General features: G+C 54.1%; 2 protein-coding genes across 2 annotated transcripts; one reads left to right on the forward strand and one right to left on the reverse strand.

Annotated features, from left to right (window-relative positions):
* The first annotated feature begins 10,722 nt into the window (after window positions 1-10,722).
* OAZ1 (ornithine decarboxylase antizyme 1) lies at window positions 10,723-15,355 on the forward strand. Its single transcript, XM_051639582.1, is given in 6 exon segments — window positions 10,723-10,907; window positions 13,759-13,816; window positions 13,818-13,904; window positions 14,027-14,199; window positions 14,701-14,786; window positions 14,910-15,355. Coding segments are annotated over 6 exon segments (651 nt in total). The 5' UTR covers window positions 10,723-10,791; the 3' UTR covers window positions 15,041-15,355.
* A 3,530-nt stretch (window positions 15,356-18,885) lies between these two features.
* Window positions 18,886-23,196, reverse strand: PEAK3 (PEAK family member 3). The gene is made up of 4 exons (XM_051639572.1): window positions 23,077-23,196; window positions 22,183-22,298; window positions 21,101-21,756; window positions 18,886-20,470 (listed from the first exon to the last, which is right to left on the reverse strand). The coding sequence occupies exons 1-4, from the start codon at window positions 23,124-23,126 to the stop codon at window positions 19,469-19,471; spliced, it is 1,824 nt and encodes a 607-aa protein (XP_051495532.1). The 5' UTR covers window positions 23,127-23,196; the 3' UTR covers window positions 18,886-19,468.
* Window positions 23,197-24,539: the final 1,343 nt, after the last annotated feature.

Genomic DNA, 24,539 nt, shown 5'->3' on the forward strand with positions numbered 1-24,539 from the left:
GGGACACCTCCCAGCAGCCCAGGCTGCTCCAAGCCCCATCCAACCTGCCCTTCAACACTGCCAGGGATGGGGCAGCCACAGCTTCCCTGGGCAACCTGGGCCAGGCTCTCACCACCCTCACACTCCAGAATCTCCTCCTCATGTCCAACCTCCATCTTCTCTCCTCCAAGCTTCATCCATTAAGATTGAATCAAGCCTCATACATGATCACACTTCACCTGCACCGCTTTGCGTGTGAGGCTCAGGAAAAGGCTGTTGGTAACATTCCAAGAGTTTTAGAAGTCCCAGGGACACAGAGGACAGTGATACAAAAAGTCCTGCTGCAAACCACCAGAGTTTTGGTGCCATTGCCCTGGTTTTTTTCTCAGCAAAGCCCCAGGCTGCAGCCATGGTGCCCAGAGCTGCACAGAGCCCCAGGACGGTGTCACGTCAATCCACATCACCATGAAAACACTAAAATCAAACACATCTAGTTTGGTATAAATGGATACCTTGCAGCCACCTCCCTAACAGTACGTGGGGAAAAGCATCCAGTCACCACAAGCCAGGGTATTTCTGAACCCATTTAAAATCTTAAAACCACAATACAAACCCCTAACAATACCAAATGGGGGGACATCAGGAAACCATTGAAAGAAACTCCCAGTACAATAGAAAAGGGGATGAAACATGACTGTGACTGCCAATCTCCCATAAATATTTTTAAAGGCAACAAAGAGGATTGTCAATGAGAGCTGAGACAGGATAAGGGCAGATAATGTAGGTTCAGTTGAAAGTTTTCCTTATTTAAAGGTTCTCTGAGGTAATGAGACTTTTAAAAGCCACCCAACCCCCTCCATGTCTCCTAGGACTCCAGGTCAAAGAGACCAAAGGCACAGAATGAGAGAGTCACAGAGTGGTGGGGTTGGAAGGGACCTCTGGAGATCACCCAGTCCAACCCCTGCCAGAGCAGGATCCCCTAGAGCAGATCCCACAGGAACACATCCAGGTGGGTTGGAATGTCTCCAGGGATGGAGACTCCACAGCCTCCCTGGGCAGCCTGTCCCAGGGCTCTGTCACCCTCACACTCAAGAAGTGTTTCCTCATGTTTAGCTTGACCCTCCTGTGCTCCAGTTTGTGCCCATTGCCCCTTGTCCTGTCCCTGGGCACCCCTGAGCAGAGTCTGGCCCCATCCTCCTGCCACCCCCTGGAGATACTTACAAGCATTAATGAGATGCTTATAAATAAAGGTGTGAGACATCTTCAGCTCCCATCTCAGCCCTGCCTCAGCACAGCCTGAGCCTGGTCCCTTCTCCCTGCCTCAGTTTCCCCATATGTGTTACAGCCTCTAAAGGCAGCACGAGGGCTGCAAGGACTGAGAGGTGGCCCTGGAAGCTACACGTGAAAACCACACACCCTATTTTCACTGTCTCATCAATCCAGGCAGTCACAGGGACGGATGGTGCAGGATCTGCTGCCAGGGCCACCACACGCTCTGGTCTCTGCTGGATCAGCTGGACCCTGCCTGCTCCAGCACATGAAGCCCAGGAGCTGGTGGAGCAGAAGGGCAGAGCTGCCACCCCATGCACATTGTTCTGACAGCTGCTAAGGCCTGACCTGCTGACTCGCAGGGCTCCCTGTCACATCCTGTTCCTTGAAGGGGAGCTGATTACATTTGCCTCCCTAACGAGCTCAATGAGTCTGAAGATGGGCTGAGGCTGCACAATTGGGTAGTATATGATCCCTGGCTCCCAGCTCTGGCAGCCAGAGAGGGAGGCTGTGTCTGTGTGTGTGAAGCCAAACAAACACAGAAACCTCACGGGGTCTAAAGGAGCCCTGAGCCAAGACATTCATGTGCTGAAGGACAAAAGCCCAGGGAAGCACCAGGAAGGCAGGGCACCATCACAAGCTGCAGGGCCATCTGAAAGGACCTACCCACCAGGCAATCCCAAATGGAACCTCTCTGACCCAAGAAGGGACAAACATTTTCCATGGGATCAGGTGGTCAGAGGAACAGAATGGCTTCAGTAGCTAAAAAAACCCCCCAACAACCCCAAAACAAATTCCAAATCCAATTCTTAACTCCTGCTCAGTTAATTTTCTGTAATCACAACTGCTCCCTTTCTTTCCACACACCTCTGAAGCAGCAGGTTTTCGGACCATCATCTGAAGTACTTTGTAAAAGTCACTGTAAGCAGGAAACCAACCTAACTAGGTCATCGTTCCAATCTAGAACAGTGATGTCAAGGTTTCTTGCCTTCCTTTTGTCACCTCGTTATCTTCTAGAACCTTTGGGAATCTGCTGGTCTCACTGAGAGCTACAAGGACATGCTCAGCTCTGCATGCACGTGCCTGTTTGCCCTCCCCAAAGCTCAGGCTGCCCTGCCTCTGCAGGGAGAGGGTGGAGTTGGGGCATGTGTGAGATTGCTGGGGTTACACACAGCAGGACACCTGGGAATAAACAACTTCCCTGAATCTTGGACACTCCAGGAACACAGGGACAGGGATCGCGACGCTCTCGGGATCGTGGCTGGAAAACACAGCAGCTTTTTGTCATAGAGTCCTGGAATGGTTTGGGTGGGAAGGGGCCTTCAAGATCATCAGGATCCAACCCCCTGCATGGGCAGGGACACCTCCCACCAGCCCAGGTTGCTCAGGAACAGGTCACAATGAACCCTTCCAACCTCAGCTTCTTCTAGAGTTCATTACAAACGGGAGGCAGGGGAAGTTAATTTGTACCTAGAATGGCTTCATAACTAAAAGTTGGAGGAAAATGGAATATTCTAGCAATGAAATAGAGCTGACTTCATTTGAAAGCCTCCACTCCCAAGTGGGGTGACAACCTGGTGCCTTTTGGTGACAGTTTGCTGCCAAACCCTTATTAAACAACCCTATGGCACCGAGTCTCTTTGGATTTCAGCCTGTCTCCTCCCAACCAAGCAGTGAGGAGACACCAAGGCCTGCACAGGTTTTGGGGCTGCCCCCCACCTGCTGCTCAGAGGGGCTTCCCAGGCTGAGGAGGCACAGTGGGTGGGCAGGTGGGAGTGGACATGCAGCAGGGGAACCTGGCATTGCCATCCCTCTCCCTGCTGCAGGGCTAAAGGTTCCCCAGAGCTCCCAAGCTGCCACCTCTCACCAGCCTGAAATTCAAGGGTGTTTTTTCAAAAGAATGCAAACAACCCGGAGCTGCTCAGCTGGCCTGATGGCTGATTCCAGCTCCACTCTCACTCACGAGGGGATTGCTGACTATCTTGGTACACTGAGCAAATACGGAGTTCAATATTGAGTAAATATTGGTTCAGACAGGGAGAGCTCGTGGGCAAAAAAGCACGAGGCTGCGTGCAGCTCAAATAAACAGTCCAGGAGAAGTGCTACCAGGGCTGGACCTCCCTGTCCCCCCCTCCTCCAGTACCCCGAGGGCTGCCCTGGCTGCGGGCACAGCTCCTGGTGAGCTCTGGCCAGTGACTTTGCTGAGCACTGAATACACAGGGATTATACCCAAAATAAAGCAGCACAAACACCCAGCTGGAAGGAATCCCACTTGGCCAGTGCTGCTGGTCAGAGGCAGGTCTGGGGCTTGCTCTCAGCTCCAGCAAAAGGGGTGAACTGGTTCCCCAGAGACTTGCAGCTCTGCAGGAGGAGTGTGCCACGTCACTTATTCCAGGCTAAACAACCTTCCCTGCCCTCCAGGCTGGTTCATTTTATTTATGGGAAAATATGCTCGTTAATGCTCTTATCACAGGAACGATCTGATCGGGGGGGAAAAGCCTCCTTGGAATATATCCATTTTAATGAGCTGCTGGGTGAAATGTTCAGGCAGGCAAAAACTGTCTCTGAACCCGTTTCTGACAGGGCAGATTCTGCACAGGTCTTAACGCTCATCCTGCTGGCATCTGTTTGTTTTGATAACACTTCCAAACGAAATTACCAGTTACAAAAGCTGAGCTGTTCCCAGCACTTCCTTGTCCCTAAGGTTGACTGATCCAAGGACAATAGGAACTGAAGGAAAACAAGCCACGCTCGCCCTCCCAACACAAGGGGCTGGGAGAGTGGCCCATCCTGTCCAGAAACATCAGATGGTGCTGAACTCTTCTTGGAAGAGAAAAGGGAAGCTGAGCAAAAAGTAAACTTAATAAATCCACCTCACAAAGGGGTCAGCAGAGGGAGAAAACAGCCAACTAAGAATTCTGTAAAGCTGCTGGACACCAAAATGCTGATGGTGTGTGATGGCAGGGGGGGTCTTTTTGGCAGGACCTGGTTCTGGGGGGTGCTGGGCACCCCTCCACTCTCCCCTGGGCCAACGGGGAGGGAAAGGGCTTGATCTCCTCTCCCAGCTGAGCTCCCCTCTGTGGCCTTGCACCCTTTGCAAGAACAGGACCTTAATCACCTTTGGGTGATCTGGGTGACCACCTCCTCAGCTGGGGAGGGGATGGAGACGTGAGCTGCCCAAAGCAACCGAAACAGAAAATGGAAGGGAGGATGTTGCAACATCTTCCACTTCACTGTTTCGTAACCACCTCTGAATTCCTCATGACCCTTTGCTCATCACTGGCAGCAAGACCCAGAGAAAAATCAACACCCAACAGTCAAGCTGGTGGAAAATTGCTCTGAAATCACAGAACTGTAATGACCAACGGCTCAAGCACATGTCCCTCCCCAGAAATGCCAGGGTGGCAGCCTCAGACCATGTCCCCTGGCCCCTGCTGTGGGCTGCCAGCTCTCTAGCTGACTCCAGTTCCTCTTCTCATTTCAGACCCTTCCCCTTCATCCCCACATGATTTTTCTATGGAAACTGGCAAGTTGGCTCCTGCAAACTTCAAGCAAACAACCCAGCCCTTCTCAGGTGACCAGCACTACCTGGGATTACACCCCTAAATCAGATACCAAGACTTTCAAGCATTTCAAGCATCTGTTACCTCATCTGCATCCAACAGAGTCCTCTTCATACCAGCTGTTTTCAAGTGAGAAAGCAGAGATCCCAAGTTTCTCTGGTGAGAGGCACAGACATTTGTTGGCCTGATGAACTCGTGGCTGCTTTCTTCTGGTTCAGTATCTCACAAAGATCTTGGAAAAGAAATTCTTCCCCTTGCTGGTAAACATCTAAAAATTCCAGCTTCACTTTGCAGTGGCATGAAGAATCTCCTTCCAGCACAAGTGGGTCTGCAGAAAACCTGACCTTCAAATCAAATCATTCTTGCACAGATGACAATGAAAATGAGCTTTTTTTCCAGCTAGAAACAGTGCTCTAATTACATGGCCCACAAAGATCAGAATAGATGCCAACAAACCAAATAGCATTTTTAGTGGGGGAGTATTTAAAATTAGGTAACTGGTAGTTAACTGTTACCTGTAAGGAAATGAACCAGAAGTTCTAAGGAAGGAGATGGGTAGACTTGAGCCCAGGTCTTATAAACTCTAAGTTTCATAAAGTTTGGAAATAACACTGTCCAGGACCTCACAAGCTTCTTCCTGTTCTTTGTCTCCCCACAAAACTGACCAAGAGGAAGATTTCAATCATTCTGGGACTAAAACTGGCTAAATTACAGGGTAGAGAAGTCATCACACTCAAGGATTTCTGTGCAGACTGTCTCAGTTTGTGTCATGTTTTGGTGCTTGGCTACATCTCTAGATAAGTTTTAAAACTGTAAGAACAAGGAGAGTCTTCCTGGAGGGCAAATAGAGGAAAACAACAACAACAAAAAGCAATCAGAACAACTTGATTTTACAGCCTGCCTCAATTCATTTATTCATTTGTGTTTTTTGACCATTTTGGGGGAGTTGCTGAGAGTGCAATGCTATGTAAGGACTGCAGAGGCCTTAAAGCAGAGCTTGTGTTTTTCTTTCTGTTGTACCTCCCTAGTCAGCAAATCAGGGACAGATTAATTCCCACGATGCTGCTAAATGTCATAAACATCCATTTCCACACTCAACATGAGCCACGACAGCACGATGCTGCTACACAGAAGATATCCAGGGAATTCTGCTACATGTCAAATACCATTTTTTTACCCCATTGCCCTTCACTGGAGCTTTGTTACCCCTCTAGGACATGGATACAGGAGCTGCTTCAATGAAGCCCACTCTCCAACAGCCTCCTCAGCAGCAGAAAAACACTACTCCTGGCAGCCAAGTTATTTAGTTATGTTTTCATCACCTAAACAACCTAAGTTTCTCTTTCCTTCTTGAAATAAAAGGTGGGATAGGACTATGGGGCCAACATGCAGGGTCTCAGTACTGGCCAAGTCCTACCAGTGTTTCAGGTCCTGTACCTCTTTTTAACCACTGGTTTCATGCTGTCTCATCACAAAGACTTGCAAACCTGAAAATGGACAATGGAGAGGAAAGACATTCAGTTACTCCCCCTTGCTCTAACATCCCTTGAAGTCAGCTACCATTTTTGAATTTGACTTTAGCCCTGTGCTGCCATAAACTCTTCTTCACATCTAACACCTTTCAGAAAGTAAAAACTATAAAAGCCTGAAAAAGAATCATGAGCTGGTGATTTTAATTAGTGTTGGAGACCTCTTTCATTAAAAGAGCCTGAAAAACATCCTGGAACAAACAAAAAAAAGGGGAAAATGAAGTTCTAGAAAATGAAATCCCTTGGCTTCTCTCAATAGAAACAATTTCAACTTAGATTCCTGATGTGAACTTGAGTTGTGTTTTCTTCTGTGCTTGCTGTGTTAACAGGGCTGGTTATTGAGTAACTCAGGCTGCAGGAGAGATTTTCCCAGGTCGTTCCATCCAGCCTAATTGCTGTGTCCTGCTTCTGTGAGAACATGGGACAACTGGGACTGGCTGCGTGTTCTCCTCGGAGGTCAGTGAGCAGCTCAGGAGGGGACTGACAGGGGCTCCTGCTCTGGGGACTATGCTGGGCCTTTGAAACACGTATTTTTTGGAGATGGGAAGGCTGTGGTAGGTGGGAGCCAGTGGAATGAAGGGGCCTTTGACAGTGTATTTGTGGACACCAGCATAGATAGGATTTGGTTGCCCAGGGAAGCTGTGGCTGCCCCATCCCTGGCAGTGTTGAAGGGCAGGTTGGATGGGGCTTGGAGCAGCCTGGGCTGGTGGGAGGTGTCCCTGCCCATGCAGGGGGTGGGACTGGATGATCTTTAAGGTCCCTTCCAACCCAAACCAGTCTGTGATTCTATGACATGAGCCCTCAGGACTTTGATGGAGAAGATTCTCTCTTTGCTCTTGTCCATCTTGCCTCTATGTTGAAAGCTGCTGTGGCACAGCAGACATGGCCAGCTGGGAATGGGTGCCCACACATCAGCTCTTGGGGTTCACTGCCCAGTGTATTAGATAATACCAGGGACTGAGATGGCTTTGGACCATGATGCCAACCCAGGAATGCAGCTGGAGCAACTGAGACAACACCACAAAGTTCCCTCTGCCTGCCCTGCTGCCACGGGGAGGGGAATCCCAGCAAAGCAGTGGTACCAAACCAGCTGGAGATGGCAACATCTCCAACTTCCTCAGCTGGTAATCCTGAAATCCTGAGTCAGAGGCATCTCTGGGAGGATTTATGAATCACTGTCATTGCTAAACTGAAGTCAGGCTATCTCAGCAAAACTGCCTCTGGAACTAATCCCACACGCTATTTAACACAGAAAACCAAACCAGGTTGATGTGGCTTTTCTGCAGACTCCAGAGCAGTGCAGCTTTATCCGGGTCACTCAACTGGAAAATGGGATGATGGCCCCTTGAGATGACAGGTATCCAAAGGAGAAACCTGGTTCCAGTGCCACAGTAAAGGGGAAAGCAGCTGCAAAGACTGTATCCTTTAACACAGTGGCATTGCAAAGAATTAGTCAGAAAACTACATAATTTATACAATCATATCACGGGTTGGGTTGGAAGGGACCTGAAAGATCATCTAGATCCAACCCCCCTGCATGGGCAGGGACACCTCCCACCAGCCCAGGCTGCTCCAAGCCCCATCCAACCTGCCCTTCAACACTGCCAGGGATGGGGCAGCCACAGCTTCCCTGGGCAACCTGGGCCAGGGTCTCACCACCCTCACACTCCAGAATTCCCTCCTCATGTCCAACCTCAACCTCCCTCTGCCAGTTTTAAGCCATTATCAGAAACCATGAAGCCTCCCACAAAATGCTCAGGCAGTCAGTCCTTCCACTCCCCCATCAGGAAAACCTTCCTTAAGCAACAGGCGAAACACAAATTGCTAAATCATCCCTGATGTGCTTCGTTTGGCCTGGAGATTCCTGGATTGCAGCTATCCCATTGTTTCCAGTTGGTCTCTGGGTAATGCACTAAATGACAACCAGCTTCCCCTCCAGAAATCCACAGCCAGATCGAGAGTTTCGGGGTGGAAGCCACCACAAATGTCCCAGTTGTGTTGTGGGAGCTGAGTGGAGAAACCTGAAGCAGGTAAACATGTATTTTTTTTCCTCTCAATACTTCTTACTTACCATGATTCCCTGACTATTCCCTGCCTGCTGGCCAGGCTGGGCTTCTCAGCCAAGCTCCAGGAGAACACACAGAGTGTTTTCTTTTGGCCCTTTAGTCAAGCAGAGCAGTTTCAGGGCCCAGAAGGTGGATGGGGATTTAAGACACTTAATCCTTCTGCAAAGTGGAACCCACCGATGGACTCAGAGCTCCTGGATGGGGATATTTTAAAGCAAATAAAAGGAAGCAAGCTAGTAAAAGAAAGAAATCAAGCAAGAGAGAAATGCCCAAATGCAGCTCTGAGGACAACAAAATAGTCATGATGGAGCCCCAGCTGAATGAAGGAAAAAGAACTTCAGCCACCTGAAAATCATGACACTGTATCTTTAGCAGTTTTCTTTGGCTCTGTCAACACCTTTTTCCACCTCATTTACAAGGCCTACCTGACTGCAGACTTGATTCAGCATTAATTACACCATTATTTCGAGCTTTCTCTCCACACAGGCTGGGATCCACTGCTCAGGAGGTGCCCTGACTTCTGTGACGTGCTCCTGGTTCGGTTTTCAGGCTGAAAAGCTCAGAAAAGGCCGAGTCCCAGAGCTCCTGCCACGGAAATCACCACCTCTTTACCTTTTCGTACACACTTGCTGACTTCCAGCTCGGTTTTGAAGGCCGAGCCTCCCCTTGGAAGGGATGACTCCGTGTTTCCAGCAGAGAAGTCGGTCCCAGGGCCCAATTCCCACCTTTTCCAGGCCTTGTTCTTGCCGTGGGGGCTGCAGAAAAGACCCAACCGTGTCCCCCTAACCCCAGCTTTTCCAAAATCCTCCCAAGGAGACAAAAAATGCAAGAGTCCCAGGCTGTTTGTGGGTGAAGCAGAACAGCTTCTGCTAGAGAGACGGGCAGGATGGATCCACCTCCTCAGGAGGTTTTTTTAATGCATCCCCAATTCATTAATTCCTTTGAATGAATCCCCGTTCATCCCCAAGGAAGCCAAACATCGCCCCTTCCCCAGACACCCCATCACGCGAGGGGAACCGGGGGGTGCTGCAGCTGGGTGGGAAGGCGGGCACCCCCAAAACAGAGTCCCACCTTGCCCCCCACCCCCCCCTCCTCCAGTCCTTCTGGGGACCCCCAAATGATTCTGTTAAGGGAGGTTTCTCTCAGTTTCCAGCCCCGCAAACGCTTTAGGGGCAGATCGGGGGGATGCGATGACCCCCCCCCCCCCCCGGATCCACCTCTGCCCCACAGAAGGGGGCCCCACAGAGACCCCCCTATGGAGACACCCCCCCCCCCGGGCTGCCCCCAGACACCCCAACCGGGACTCCCCCCCCCCCCCCCCCCAGGTCTGCCCCTGACCCCACACCCAGGCCCCCCCAACCGGGGACCCCCCCCAAACCGGGGTCCCCCCCCATCCGGAGCTGCCCTCTGACCCCACACCCGGGACTGCCCCCCGACCCCCAACCGGGGTCCCCCCCAACGGAAGCAGCCCCGCCCCGCCCCCCCCCCGGGTCTGACCCCCGACCCCTAACTGGGGTCCCCCCCAAAACCGGGGTCCCTCCCCATCCAAAGCCGCCCCCCCTCCCGCAGCCGGGGCTGCCCCCTGCCGCAAACCGGGGTCCCCCCCAAACCGGGGTCCCCCCCAACCGAAGCCGCCCCGCACCCCCCCTCACCCCGGGCCCCCCCCACCCCTCAACCGGGGCACCCCCCAAACCAGCCCCCCCTCCCCCCCGCCCCCCATCCGGATCCGCCCCCCCTCCCGCACCCAGGGCTGCCCCCCGACCCCCAACCGGGGTCCCCCCCCCAACCGGGACCCCCCCCCCCCAAACCGGGGTCCCCCCCAAACCGGGGTCCCTCCTATCCAGAGCCCCCCCCCCAAACCGGGTCCCCCCCCCCACCCGGGGCCGCCCCCCCGCGCCTCCCCCCCCGCGCATGCGCGGTCCCTCTCCCTCCGCCGCAGGTCACCTCGCTCTGCGGAGACGCGGACCCGGGATTCGAACCGGCGGCCCCGAGAGGAGCGAGGGGCTGCGGCGCCGCGCTGTGGCCTCCCGGCCGAACCCAGCCAGACCCCGCCCACCCCGCAGCGGGCGGAGCCAATCACAGGCAGCTATGACGCTCTTCTAACCAATGCTGAGCCTTCTTACGCTGCCAGCCAATAGAAAAGGAGCTCGCCGTCCCGCCCCCCGCGCTCACTTCAGCCAATGCAAAGCGACACCGACCGAGGACCCCGCCCCGCCGGGGAGGGGGCGTGGTCAGCTCCGCGGGGCGTTGCCGTTAGGAAGGGGGCGTGGCCTGCGGAGGGTATATAAGGAGGCGGTGCGGCGGCGGGGCCATTTTGTGCAGCAGCGCCTGGAGAGCGACGGGGCGGGCGGCGGAGGGTTTCGGGGTTCGGACCAGAGCGGCCGGATGGTGAAATCCTCCCTGCAGCGGATACTCAACAGTCACTGCTTCGCTAGAGAGAAAGAGGGGAATAAAAGCACCATCATGCCCGCTGTGTTGAGCCTCAGTACCGGACAGAGCAGGTGAGGGGTTGGGGCCTCCCTCTGCCTTCGCTGCCTCTTCCTCCTCCTCCTCTCCTCAGGGCTCGTCCTGATCTTTTTCCTGGTTTCCGAAGGGCCCTGCGGCCGGGGGGAGGGGTGGCGGGTGGGGGAGGGGCGCTGCGGCCTGGGCCTCCTCCCCCGCAGAACAAGGCGGGGGCGGGGGGGGTGTGGAAAAAAAACACCCCAAAAAAGCCCGTTAAAAAGGGTTGTTTGTTTTGAACGCTTCCCCATCCGGTGTGACACGTTCCCCTCTCCCCGGGGGGGGGGTCTGGGGGGGGCTGGTGACACAACCCGTCGCCTCCCGCCACGTTAGCCCGGCGGGGAGAGTCCCGAGCCCGGGAGTTGTCATTGAACCCTGGGGACACAAACCTCTGAGCAACGCACAGCGGGGCCCTGAGACCAGACAGCGGCTCCTTCAGCCCCTCCTGGACCGGTTAACGGGCTGAAAGGTGCCTGGAAACAAAAAGCCGGGCTGCAGGAAGGGCCTGGAGGTGCTTTTTTTCCTATTGGGGGGGGAGGGAAAACCCCCAACCCAACACAATTAGGTAAAGCTATCAAAGGATTGCAAGCTGTGATCCCCTGACGTAACGGTAGGTATCCTTGAAAATCGAATCGCTGAGCCTGAGGTAGAAGGGGAGGGCGTGAAGGGAGCTGGTTGTTTTAAAACTCAACCCACAGGGTTAAAACAGAAGCGGGGTGACTGGTGTGGAGTGATGGAAGCTGAGGATGTGTCAGTCTGGCTTGTGTGAAGGAGCCGTGCTGAGCCCTCCTGGCTGGACTACCAAATTCTTCTTAGAAAGCCGTTTTTATCCTTAAGTTACTTCTTTCCGACAGCAGCAAATACAGCCAAACAACGCTCTAAAATATCTTCTCGATTGTCAGGCAGCCTTCATTGTGCCTTTTATCGGGGAAAAGGGTGGAATTGTATCCAGGATTACCCCTGCAGGCTTCAGAACAGGGGGTTTAGAGGCTTGTTTGTAGTCAGGAATGTGTAGCTCTGCAATCATTCCCAGATATAATAAAAACGTAATAATAGCACTAAAGGCAAGTGTCTCTCTTTGAAAGAGCCTAAAATAATGAATTGAACAATCATGGATTGAATGGATTTAACTGAGTGCTATTTTTAATACAACTTCCCACTTGCTGGGTTTACTAATTCCTTCCAGCATCTAATATTTGACCTAAATAACCATTCGGTGTCTTTCTGAGATGGTTTATTCATCACAACTTTCAAGCTTTATTTAAAAAAAAAAAAAAAAATCACCCCCCAAAAAATAACGAAACCGGCTAGGAACGGTGCAAAATGGTGGCTTATTTTCGACATGTTTATTCCGATTTGCAAATGGCTGCTGGCACTCACAGACAGGACGATTGTGAAAATTTCCCTCAGGGCCTCGATTGCTGCATCTGCTGAGATGACGCAACTGAAGAGTGAGCCTGCAGGGTGAAGGATGGTGCAGAGGGAGGGGCCAGGCAGCACAGCCTTTGCTCTGCCTCCTCTGAGCAGCCTTATTCCCTCCAACAGGCTTCTGTCGAGGGTGAAATTTAGCCTGCATGGCATAAATTTCATGTTTGAATGGCAAGAACTGAGCTTAAGCCAAGCGGTGTCAGAACTGCTCTGCAGAGTTTGGTTGAAAAGGGGTTTTTCAGGGGGTCTTGGAAGGGTTTTTCAGGGGGTCTTGGAGGGGTTTTTCAGGGGGTCTTGGAGGGGTTTTTCAGGGGGTCTTGGAGGGGTTTTTCAGGGGGTCTTGGAGGGGTTTTTCAGGGGGTCTTGGAGGGGTTTTTCAGGGGGTCTTGGAGGGGTTTTTCAGGGGGTCTTGGAGGGGTTTTTCAGGGGGTCTTGGAGGGGTTTTTCAGGGGTCTTGGAGGGGTTTTTCAGGGGGTCTTGGAGGGGTTTTTCAGGGGGTCTTGGAGGGGTTTTTCAGGGGGTCTTGGAGGGGTTTTTCAGGGGGTCTTGGAGGGGTTTTTCAGGGGGTCTTGGAGGGGTTTTTCAGGGGGTCTTGGAGGGGTTTTTCAGGGGGTCTTGGAGGGGTTTTTCAGGGGGTCTTGGAGGGGTTTTTCAGGGGGTCTTGGAGGGGTTTTTCAGGGGGTCTTGGAGGGGTTTTTCAGGGGGTCTTGGAGGGGTTTCAGGTGGGTTAAGGTTAGTGGTTTTCAGGGGGTCTTGGGTTTTTCAGGGGGTCTTGGGTTTTTCAGGGGGTCTTGGGTTTTTCAAGGGGTTTTGAAGGGTTTTCAGGTGGGTTAGGGTTAAGGTTAGGGCTTTTCAGGTGGTCTCTTGCAGGGTTTTCAAATATTCAGGTCTTGAAGCTCAAACTGGCAATTTTGCTTCTGAGCATGGTCAACATATGCAGGCTGTAACTGGCTAATCTCAAGCCAAAAGTGCTGAGGCAAAAGGTCTCAGTGAATGAGGTCATATATCAGAGGGGGGAAAAGGATTTCTGTCTTATCCTCGTGGTAGTTCATGGGAACAGGGTGGGGAAGCAAATGGGATTTTGCTGGTGTGATAGCAGAGTGGTGCAGGCCAAACACACTGGTACAGAAATGCCCCTTGCTCACTTCAAGCTGAGAATATTTTCATCTCCACATGAGTTTTCCCCTCAAAATAGTGTAGGAGCTTTCTGACCCTGGTGAACAAGTGTTCCTGTCCCTGGTCTGGAGCTTCCTTTGTCTTGCCACTGGCTTAGGTAGCAGTGGGAGGAGTTCCCTTGGCCTGGGTTTGTTTTGCTTTGGTTTTTTTTCTTAAATCTTGCCATCTGGTGACTTTGTAGAAACCTAGAATTCACAGGGCTTTGTTTGCTGCTGCCTGGTGACCTTTCTAACTGTGAGTCCTTTCCAGTTCCAGGGTTCCCTTCAATTGCTGTAGTAACCTGGGTCCGGGGCCTCGGTGGTGCTCCTGATGTCCCTCACCCACCCCTGAAGATCCCAGGTGGGCGAGGGAATAGTCAGAGGGATCACAATCTTTCAGCTAATTTATTTTACTCGGTGAGTATGAAGAAGAATAATAACCAACTTGCTCTGGTGAGCTGGAAATTCATTTCTTCCCTCAAGCCTGTTCATGAGTTCTCCCTTCACCAAAAGTAACTTTGTCCGTGTTCCTGCTCCAGGATAATCGGCTGAATGTAACAGAAGAACTAACATCTAATAACAGGACAAGAATTCTGAATGTCCAGTCAAGGCTTACAGATGCCAAACACATTAGTTGGAGAGCAGTGCTGAACAACAACAACCTCTATATAGAAATTCCCAGTGGTGCTCTGCCTGAAGGGAGCAAAGACAGGTGAGTGGAATGAAACCAACTCCAGTTTCTCTTGCCTCCATCTTGAAGGCCTCTCAGTAGGGTGGAACAACACTGCTGTTGCTGATCTCTGCTTCCATTTGCTCTGACAGTTGAGGCCTAATTATGATGCTTTATGCTCTTCTGGAAGAGGCTGCAACTAAATGACCCTGGTGTGAGGACCATTTCTACCTGTTCTGTCAGGCAGAGCCACCCAAGAGCTCTGTGATCTCAGGCTGTGGTCCCAGGTCTTGGGTGGTTTCTCCTACCCACTGAAAACACCAGCCTGGTTCAGAGCCTCTCACTGCAATTGTCCCTTCAGCTGCAACAGAAAAGCTTATTTTTTACATGAATGGTTAAATTTTTGCTTCAAATCCAACCTGGAGCTCAGGGATCTCCAGTTGGTGTGAGACTCCATGTGCAGATCATCTCGCAGAGCCTTGTTGACTATTCCCTGAGGGAAGTGCTTGGTCCTGTGCATTGAACACCTTGTTTTTGTCTCAGTTTTGCAGTTCTTCTGGAGTTTGCTGAAGAACAGCTTCGAGTTGATCATGTGTTCATTTGTTTCCACAAGAACAGAGATGATAGAGGTAGGTGTGAACTCTTGGCCTGTCTCGAGACGTGAAAGCAGCGTTTGAAGTTGCTTTTGGTGGATGCTTCACCTCTTGTTTAGTGTCATCTGGATGAAATTTGGTTTCTGCTTTTTTTCCTAGCTGCATTGCTCCGTACTTTCAGCTTTTTGGGCTTTGAGATTGTGAGACCAGGGCATCCCCTTGTCCCCAAGAGACCAGATGCTTGCTTCATGGCCTACACCTTTGAGAGAGACTCCTCAGAAGAAGAATAGATCGCAATGTTTTGCCTCTTAGAGCTTTCTTGTTGTCTATAAAGATGATTCTGTAGAAATTTTGTCAACATCTATTACAGTCTATCTATAAAAAAACCCCTCCTGTTTCAAGCATTGTGACCAACTGCTCTGGTGGTGAGATGTTGAAAATTTCAGACTCCACATCTTTTTTTTCTGGATTTGTGCGCATGTTGTGGTTGTGCAAATAAATGCTCCCTCCAAATTAGCAGTATATTTCTTGAAGTTTAATATTGTGTTTGTGATACTGAAGTATTTGCTTTTAATTCTAAATAAAAATTTATATTTTACTTTTTATTGCTGGTTTTAAGCTGTTTAAAGACTTGGCACTCTTCAAGAGGTGGCTCTGGAACTGCCCCAATCATTAAAGCTGCAGGTACAGAAAGATGTTGGTCATTCTTTGCTTGACTGGAACTCATGGCTCTATGATCTACCAGGACTTGAAATAATTAGGCAAAAAACCCCTTACTTTGAGTTAAATAATTTGCAGGTTGTCCATTTTCAGAGGTATTTGGGATGACTGCATCCCTGCTCCATCATAGAATGGGTTGGGAGGGAACTTAAAAGATCATCCAGTCCCACCCCCTGCATGGGCAGGGACACCTCCCACCAGCCCAGGCTGCTCCAAGCCCCATCCAACCTGCCCTTCAACACTGCCAGGGATGGGGCAGCCACAGCTTCCCTGGGCAGCCTGGGCCAGGCTCTCACCACCCTCATGGTGAAGAATGTCTTCCTAATATCTAACCCAAATCTACCTTCTTCCAGTTTAAAACCATTACCCCTTGTCCTATCCCTGATCTCTGGTGACAGCTCCAGCATCTTCAGCTGCTTCAGGACATGTCTTAGTTGGGGAGTCACAGCTGACAGGCTGAGCAGCACAGCTTGGGGCTGCCCTGAGTGTCCAGTATCAAATATGCAATGTGGATGCCTCCAGTCTCACTGTACCAGTAACTGGAGTCCTACACCAGCATCTGCTGGGTGAGTTCTCTGGGATGTAGATGACTTGGGGCACTTACACAGGTAAACTGTCCCTGGGGCTGGGTGGCCTCCAGGACTCTCCTAGGAAAACAGAAGGGGGTTGCAGAGTAAGGAGAAGGGGTCACTGTCAAGCAGGGCCTGTTGTTGGGGTCCCTGAACACCTGCTGGGGTTCAGGATACTGATCAGAAAGGCACAGGCTGGGTGTGTTATGCCAGGTAACAAAACTTGCTGCAAAGCCTGGAGAGATGACTCCAAAGGGCTGTGATTTCAAGTGTTGTATTTCACTTTTTAATTTTTTCTCCAGCACTTGCAGCTTTGGAGGAACGTTTGGCACCATTTGAGCTGATTTATCTTTCCTCTCTAAAACCTTGGAGCAGTGAATCCCTGAATGGTTGTTTTCCTGGGTTGTTGTGCTGTAAGCACATGATCTTCATCCCTGATGTCCCCACTGGGTGTTGCTTTAGAACTCTACATTGTGAGGTGTTGAGTAGAAGGGAGGGGGCTTAAGGATCCCCCCAGGGTGATCAGGGTCACCCCGAGGCAGAAGTTCTGGGCTCAGCTCTCCTGAAATCCCATGGAATACACCAAAATGCAATCCCTGAAGTTCCTTTCTCAGCAAGGCAGCAGGGAGCAGATCCTGAGGTGGGATCTGCAGCACAGAGTGCCCTGGGGCAGGGACTGTGTTCTCAGAGAGCCTGTGGTTCAAATCGGCAGCCACAACAAGGGATGGATCTTCTTGATGGTCTGATTAATTGCCTTCAGGTAATTTTATGGCACTGCCCCATCTGGGGCTGCAACCTCTGCTGGGGTCAAGGTTCCCAGCTGTGCCACAGTCCCGTGAAGGTGAGAGGTCTCCTTCCCACAGGTCCCTTGTTCCTGGTGGCTGTACAATCGTGCTCTTCTGTGGGTTTTCTTGGAAAGGTGTGAACTTGCTGTTCCTGCTGTGCTGAAGCAAAGAGGAGGTGGGCATGGCTGGGGGGAGGATGTTCCTCCTTTAACTCAGCAGGTGGGCAAAGGGCAGAAGTTCCTAAACTGATTTTTCTAGAGAAATCCTTGTTTTCCTCTGCACTGCTGTGCCTGCACTGTCCCCTGCTTTCCACGAGGACTTCAGTCTGGAGATGTACGTGGTCCTACCTCGAAGGCCGTGGTGCCCTGGGATGTTTCACCAACCTTGGCTGCTCCTGGCAGAAGGGGAACAGGTCACCCAAGGTGGAGAACAAGAACAGGGGTGCTGGGAGGTGCCAGCGCTGGGCTGGGGACCTGGAGGCACCGACAGAAGCAGGTTTTGTCTTTGTTTTTCCAGGACCAGATGCCCAAGGTGGCTTTGGGTGAGCTGCTGCCGTGCCACGGGCTTTACTGCCATCTTGTAGCCAAGCAAGACACTGCAGGAGAGTTGCTGGGGACTGCAGGGCTGGGGCTCACCCAGGACAACCCCTCCTGCGTGTTTGTGGCCCAAAAGCCCATATGGGAATGGGAAGAATGTTTCTGAGGACAGGTCGTGCTTGGGTGGTGATGGTGTCAGGGTTGGTGGGGCTGGGGGAGCTTGTTCCGTCCCTCCTCGCACTTCCAGGGGCAGCACTGCTGGGTTTGGGGGCTGCTCCAGGAGGGAATGGTCCTGACTGTGTGGGGAGCCTGGCACAGGGGGCTGAGGGGTCTGGTGGGTGTTGGGTGCCCCTGCAGCCCGGGTGACAAGGGCTGCCCAGGCTCTGTGGGCAGGGCAGGAGGGTGAAACCCACCAGCCAGGAGAGCTGGGAGCACTTTCATCTTGGGGGGGGGGGAGCACAGCTCTGGTTTACCAGGGGTTATTTTGGGCTCAGGGACCCCTAAGAGGTCTCCTCCCTGATCCAGCTGTGCCCCTGGGTGCCTGGTGTGCCCCACGTTCCCGGGCATGCCAGGGATGCAGAGCCCAGGGAGGCTGCTCTTGTTGCTGCCAGGGCATCAATAATTACTTCATTAATAAGAACACAAATGACCTGATCAGAGCTTTGCATGGAGCTCCACTAGGATGGTCACTCAGCATCCCTGATGGATTTGGGGACCAGGTTGGGGGGCTCTTGTGGTTCTGGGGGTTTCATACAGAATGACAATATCTGGAGTTGGAAGTGACCTTCAAGATCATCCAGTCCCACCCCCCTGCATGGGCAGGGACACCTCCCACCAGCCCAGGCTGCTCCAAGCCCCATCCAACCTGCCCTTCAACACTGCCAGGGATGGGGCAGCCACAGCTTCCCTGGGCAACCTGGGCCAGGCTCTCCCCACCCTCACACTCCACAATTCCCTCCTCATCTCCAGCCTCCAGCTCCCTCTCCCAGTTTTCATCCATCCCCCTCATCCCATCCCTCCCTGCCCTTGTCCCAAGTCCCTCCCCAGCTTTCCTGGAGCCCCTTCAGGCACTGGAAGGTGCTCTAAGGTCTCCCTGGAGCCTTCTCTTCTCCAGGCTGAACACCCCAACTCTCCCAGCCTGGCTCCAGAGCAGAGCTGCTCCAGCCCTTGGATCATCTCCGTGGCCTCCTCTGGACCCTCTCCAACAGGTCCACATCTTTCTTGTGCTGGGGCCACCAGAACTGGATGCAGTGTTCCAGGTGAGGTCCCACCAGGGCAGAGCAGAGGGGCAGGATCACCTCTCTCCATCTGCTGGCCACACGTCTTTTGATTACAGCCCAGGGGCCAGACCCTGCAGCCCAAGTCTCAGGTAACCTGACCCGAGTTTATTTACTAATAAAACACCATCGAGGCTGTTCTGACTAATCAGGCAGGGAAGGTTGGCTTTGTGTTCCTTCCAGGATCCATCACCTGGGTGTGCAAGGATGTCAAAAGAAGCACATAAAGGACCAGAATTGAAGAGGCTCAGCTCGGGGTTTTATTGAAGCTGTGGGTCTGTTGTGATTTCCCCCTTTAAAATGTCATTTATGTTTGTAACTGGGCCAGAAACCATTTCTAAAAAGAGCAGGCTGGACCAGGTGGTGTTTTTCTGGTTTGCAGATGGTTAAGGGGAGCTGCAATGTGGGGCTTCCAGTTGTTATTTAAAACAGCAAAAGCCTCGTGGTGGCCGCAGGTAGGATCTGAGGGGGTTTTGTCTAAGTCCTGTAAACTTCACTCAGGATAATGAGCTGCCAAATTGGCCTTTGATCCTGTGGATTCCATCCAGCCACCTGTCTTGACGTGCTCTGAGAAACTGGACTCACAGCAACAGGTAGAAGTTGGCCGAGGGTGTAAAAACACACCCCGAGTTGTGGGAACCACGGGTGGGAGTTTGGTCCCAGCTTTGTGGTTTCTGGGCTGCAGGGGAGCTGAGCTCAGGTTTGCAAACTGGGGTTTTCCCAGCCAGGACCAGCTTGGGCTCCTTGCAGGAGGCAGCAGCCAGTGGATTTGGCCAGCTCCTCATGGGCTCTTGAAATTGGGGAGAACTTTTGGGTGGGCTGAGCTCGACCTTAGGGAGTGTAGAGAGCCTGGGTGACTTGGTAGAGCGTGTGTTCGGTGACCTGCTGGAAGTACTGGCAGCACAGCCACTCCTCCAGGCTGGGCCTTGGCCCTGCCCCAGCAGAATTCTCTGCAAACTTGAGGAGCAACAGAGCCCTCTTCAGCTCCACCCAGCTCCTGAGCAGGGTGAGGGTCTTCTTGCTCCTGGCAAAGAGCTCCTGGCGAGGCCCCCAGAGCAGGACCTGCAGGATGCTCCTGGCCTGCTCGATGGAGACCCTCTTGCAGGGATCTCTGTGGAGAAGCAGCACGGCCAGACGCTTGAGTCCCGTGGAATAGATGGACAAGGAAGGGATTTCAGGAAGTCTGTTGTTTCTGAACCCCAAGGCATTTTCCAGAGAGATGTCCACATGCAGGATCTGATAGATCAGCATGCCTACCTGCAGCTCATCTGCCACTGGGGAGGGTGCTGCAGCAAGCCCCTTGGTCCAGTCCTGCTCCTGGCTGGTAGAACAAGGTCTTCGCTTGTCTTGGACCTTGAAGAAGCTGCTGATGAGCAGCCTTGGAAGGGACAGCCCCAGGGGTGCCTCCTTGCCTTGCTGGCTCTGGGCAGGACAAGGGCACTGCACCAGCAGCAGGTTCTTGGGGCAGAGGTCCCCCAGCCCCACGTTCTGTCTCTGGAGGTGCTCCAGCCCCGTGCACACCTGCAGGAGGAGGAGGCAAGCCAGACGTTCATAGTGCCCAGGGCTGGTCCTGTGCAAACCATGGGATCCCTTCACAAAGCCCTCCAGGGTCTGGTAGGGAACCTCGGGAGAAAGAAGAACCTGCAGGACAGGGCGGGTGGTAAGATGAGCTGGCTCCTCTCCACAAGGGGACCAGTTCTGCTCTCCATGGCTTCCCAGGAGCACCAGCTCCTGAGGGAGGTGGTCAGTGAAGCGGCCGATCAGGCGCTGGATGTTGCAGTGTGTCCCAAGGGAGCTCTGCACCCCCAGGCTGGAGCAGCCCATCTTAGGGACCTGCAAAGAGAGACAGGGCACAGCCAGCTGAGCAAGGACGGAGCCACTGGATCACAGAACCACAGGATGGTTCGGGTTGGAAGGAACCTTAAAGATCATCTAGTCCTGACCCTCCTGCCGTGAGCAGCTACACCTTCTGCTAGGCCAGGTTGCTCCAAGCCCCATCCAAAGCCTCGATCCAAAAGCTTCATCCTGGCCCAGGCTGCTGCCTCAGCTCAGGGCCACACTGGTCCAACCCAGTGCTGGGCTCCCCCTGCACCCTCCCAACCCACTGGTGCCTGCTGGAACAGGTTCGAGCAAGGAAAAGTGCTGCTCTCCTTGACCCAGCCTTTGGACCAGTGGGAACCCTCTCTGTCCCCACCACCAGCAGCAGCATCAGCAGCACCACCACCAGCAGCACCACCACCAGCAGCATCACCACCACCAGCAGCACCACCAGCACCACCAGCAGCACCAGCACCACCAGCAGCACCACCAGCACCATCTCCTTCAGCAAATGCAGAAGCTGGTGCCAAAAGGGGAAGCGCCTGTGTGACCTGGGGCAGTGGAACAGCACCACAGCCCCCCGTGCCGTGGGAGCCAGCACCCCCCGCCCCTCCCAGGGCACTTCCACCAACATCCCCACCTTACCTTGGCTGCAAACACCAGCCGGGTTTGCTCAGAAGTGAAGCCCACCCTGAAGTACCAGGCGTCCCCGCTCTCGCAGCAGGGCTCTGGCTCCAGGATGCTGAGGGCTGCCCAGCTCTTCCCTGCCAGCTCTGCCTCCAGCAGCTGCTGCTGCTCCTCCTGCCCCACCAGCTCCTCCTGGAGACGAGCTGAGAGCCGGGCCAGGGCAGCTGCCTGGCACCCCAAAAGCAGCCCGGACCCCCCGGCTGGGCTCTCCAGGAGCTGCCCCAGCTCCCTGTCTGCCGTCCCAAACGTCAGCTCCGCCGGGCTGGGTGACGGGGAGTTCTGTGGGTGGCTCCAGGTCACCGGTTCTCCCAGGCTCTGGGACTTGGTCAAGGGCTTCTTGGGTCCCCAGGAGGGTCTGTCCCGTGGGGGGATGGAGCGGGGAGCCCCCTCCCCGTGCCGTGAAGGGGGCGGTGGGATGTTGCTGAGGATGTTGCCAGTCCATGCTGAGGGGTCACCCCGAGAGTGCCAGGATGGCTCCGGGAGGGACTCTGCTCGCTGGAGCTGCTTTTTTGGCAGTGGGGGAGGCAGGGGGTCCCTGCCGGGCTGAGGGGGGGGTCTCCCAGCTCCCTCCCCTCGGCAAGCCTTGCGGGGGACGAGGTGGGCACGCAGCTCTCCTGGGGGGGGAGGAACAGACACGGCAGAGCTGAGGGGGTGGATGGTGAGGGGCACGGAGGGGTTGCCATCCCCCCGTGGTGGTCCCAGCCTCTGTCACCCTGTGGTGGCCCCCGGTGTCACCCCAGTGGTGGTCCTGGTGTCACCCTGTGGTGGTCCTGGTGCCTGTCACCCTGGCAGAGGCCCTACTGTCACCCCAGTGGTGGTCCTGGCATCACCCCAGCAGTGTTCCCAGGGCCAGTCTGCCCACTGTCACCCCCAGGAGGGGCGAGGGGGGGAGAAGGTGGGAGACAGAGCAGGACAAGGGTACAAGCACGTTGTTATTTACCCCCCTGCCTATTTCCAGCCCCAAAGCAAAGCCCCAGTGCCAAGTGGAAGGTGCCATGGGAGGAGGAGAGGGACAGCAGCAGGGTCGGGGTGCTACTCACCCACGTTGCTGTAGACCAGGGCTGGGTCGGTGGGTCCCAGGGGGTCCGGCATGGGGGCAGGTGGTCCCAGGGCACCCAGGTCCAGGCTCCTGCTGTGGGTGCCCTGCAGGGGGGTCCTGCAGGGAGCTGGAGTCAGTGCCCACCCCTCCAAGGACACCGGCTCCATTGGGTGCCAGATGAGGGGAAGAATGAGAAAGGGGAAGCCATGGTCTGGGGAGCCCTGGCTGCTTGGGTTTGAGGCAAAAGACGTGGACCTGGTGACTCCAGCTCCTGTGCTGGGGGCGTTGCTGGGGGTACTCCCACTCCTGAGGGGTAGGGGCTGCCTCGGAGGCTTCATGTGCAGGGGTACAGGATTGGGGGGGGTGACTACAGATGGGGTGACATCTGCCTGGTGGGCCCCATGGGGTGGCCGTGAGGACACGAGGGCGGGAGAGGTGTGGGATGGGAGCAGGAAAAAAAGCCTTTGACACCCCCAGCCCAGGCCTGGGGGTCATGGAGGGGGTTGGGGAGGGGGAGGGGTGGTCGTGGTGTCCATCCACAGGGAGGGAAGAGCAGAGAGCTGGGAAGGAGGGGAGCACTGAGGAGGAAGGAGCCGCCAGCAGCCCCGGCTGGGGTTTTGCTTCCCTGTCCTGGCCAGGCTGGGTGCAAACCTGCAGCTCTGCCCCTGCCACCACAAATGGTACTGAAACCACGGTGGCTTTCTTTAAAAGCCCTGCTTTCTCAGCTGGGGACACCCCTCACTGTGCAACTTCAGGCCTTACCCCTCTTTGTTTGGTCACCGTTACCCCCCCCCAGGGACCCGGAGATGATTCCCAGCCTTTCCCAAAGGGTCAGCCTGAACCAGCCTGGGAAGCTCCTTTTTCTTTGGGCTCAGTTTGCAAAGTATTTTGTTACCTCTCCGTTTTCCCTGGCAGGGGTGGGTTCCTGGAGGGCTCCAGCTCCATCTCCCAGTTCAGCAGCAGCTCCCAGTCCCCAGCCCGGGCTCCCCTGGCTCTGGTCACGGCACCACAGGGAATCCACTTGCACAACTCGCTGCAACCCCGCTCGCAGGAGGATGTTCTTGCTTTCAAAACCTCCTTCTTGCAAGGCTAAAGGAAGCTGGAGGCTTGGCCTGGTTCCCAGGCAGCCCCTGCAGCTCCTGCAGGGTCACACACTGTCCCCAGAGGCTCCCACTGCTCGTGTCACCTTCGGTACAACCTGTTGCAGTGGGTTTGTCCCCACCCTGAGCTGCTTCCCCCACCTCCTGGGCTGCTCTCTGGGTGGCAGCTGTATGGAAAAGGGGGATTTCGATGGTGAAACCCTCCCAAACCACATCAGCACTCCCAGCTGTGTTGGCGAGGTGGACATTTTTTGGTTTCTTCAATGGGTTTTGCTGGGAGCCCAGCTGATAGAACACCCTTCTTTTCCTTCCCCTCCCAGAGCTTCCCAGGCCCTGGGGGAGCAGGGAGTGACACGACTCAGCTGCTGGGAAAACCCAATCCCCACATCACTGTCTGTCCTGGGTAAGGTCAAGTTCCTCTTTGAACATTCTAAACCCCCCCAATCTTTTCATATCTATTCCCTTCTCTTCAGTCTTTGAACTAATTAGGATATAACGAATGGCACTTGTTAGTAATTGGCCTGGGTGGGGCGGGGGGAGCCCCTCTGCTGAGAGCTGGTGTCATGGATGTCTCCTGGGAACACCAAGGCTGGGGATCAGCAGGATTCAGGGGAGGTGAATTTGCAGGAAGAAAGTGGGAACATCCCCCACCTTCCCAGCCTGGACAGGACATCCCGGGCAGCAGGGTGGGTACCATGGGACTGGGCACTTCTGCAGAGCTTTGGGGGAAGGGGAGGGGGGGGGGGGGGGCTGGTTTGGGGCTTGGTCTTTTGAGGGCCACCCTCAAGCTTGGTGGTTTCCTCACCACCTCTTTTGCAATCCCTATTTCCCAGCCAACACAAGAGGTTTGTGTCTGTTGGCCCAGCTCCTGCCAAGGGCTGTTTCTGCAGCTCTGAGGCCGTTGGTGAGAACTGATAAAAAAAACCAACAAACCAACAACCCATGTGTTGGGGCTGAGTCATGTTTGGATCCAGCAGCAGCAGCAGCTCAGGAAGGATGTGCAAGACTTTGGGAGATGCCAAACCCATCAGTACCCGCGTGGTCCTGCCCACACTGCTTTGCTGGCAGGGCTGCTCATCCCTGTCCCCAGCCCTGCTCATCCCTGTGCCCAGCCCTGCTCATCCCTGTGCCCAGCCCTGCTCATCCCTGTCCCCAGCCCTGCTCATCCCTGTCCCCAGCCCTGCTCATCCCTGTGCCCAGCCCTGCTCATCCCTGTCCCCAGCCCTGCTCATCCCTGTCCCCAGCCCTGCTCATCCCT

Source organism: Apus apus, chromosome 24, assembly GCF_020740795.1.
Source record: "Apus apus isolate bApuApu2 chromosome 24, bApuApu2.pri.cur, whole genome shotgun sequence".
In the NCBI taxonomy this organism is placed as follows: Eukaryota; Metazoa; Chordata; class Aves; order Apodiformes; family Apodidae; genus Apus; species Apus apus.

Bases quoted from the DNA above. Each gene is read 5' to 3' on its own strand.
- PEAK3 (XM_051639572.1), bottom strand. From the start codon at position 23,126: ATGGAGCTGGAGCCCTCCAGGAACCCACCCCTGCCAGGGAAAACGGAG. The intron at 22,299-23,076 runs GTAACAAAATAC...AGCTCCCTGCAG, and splicing joins CTGCCAGGGAAAACGGAGAG to GACCCCCCTGCAGGGCACCC. The intron at 20,471-21,100 runs GTAAGGTGGGGA...CTCTCTTTGCAG, and splicing joins GGCTGGTGTTTGCAGCCAAG to GTCCCTAAGATGGGCTGCTC.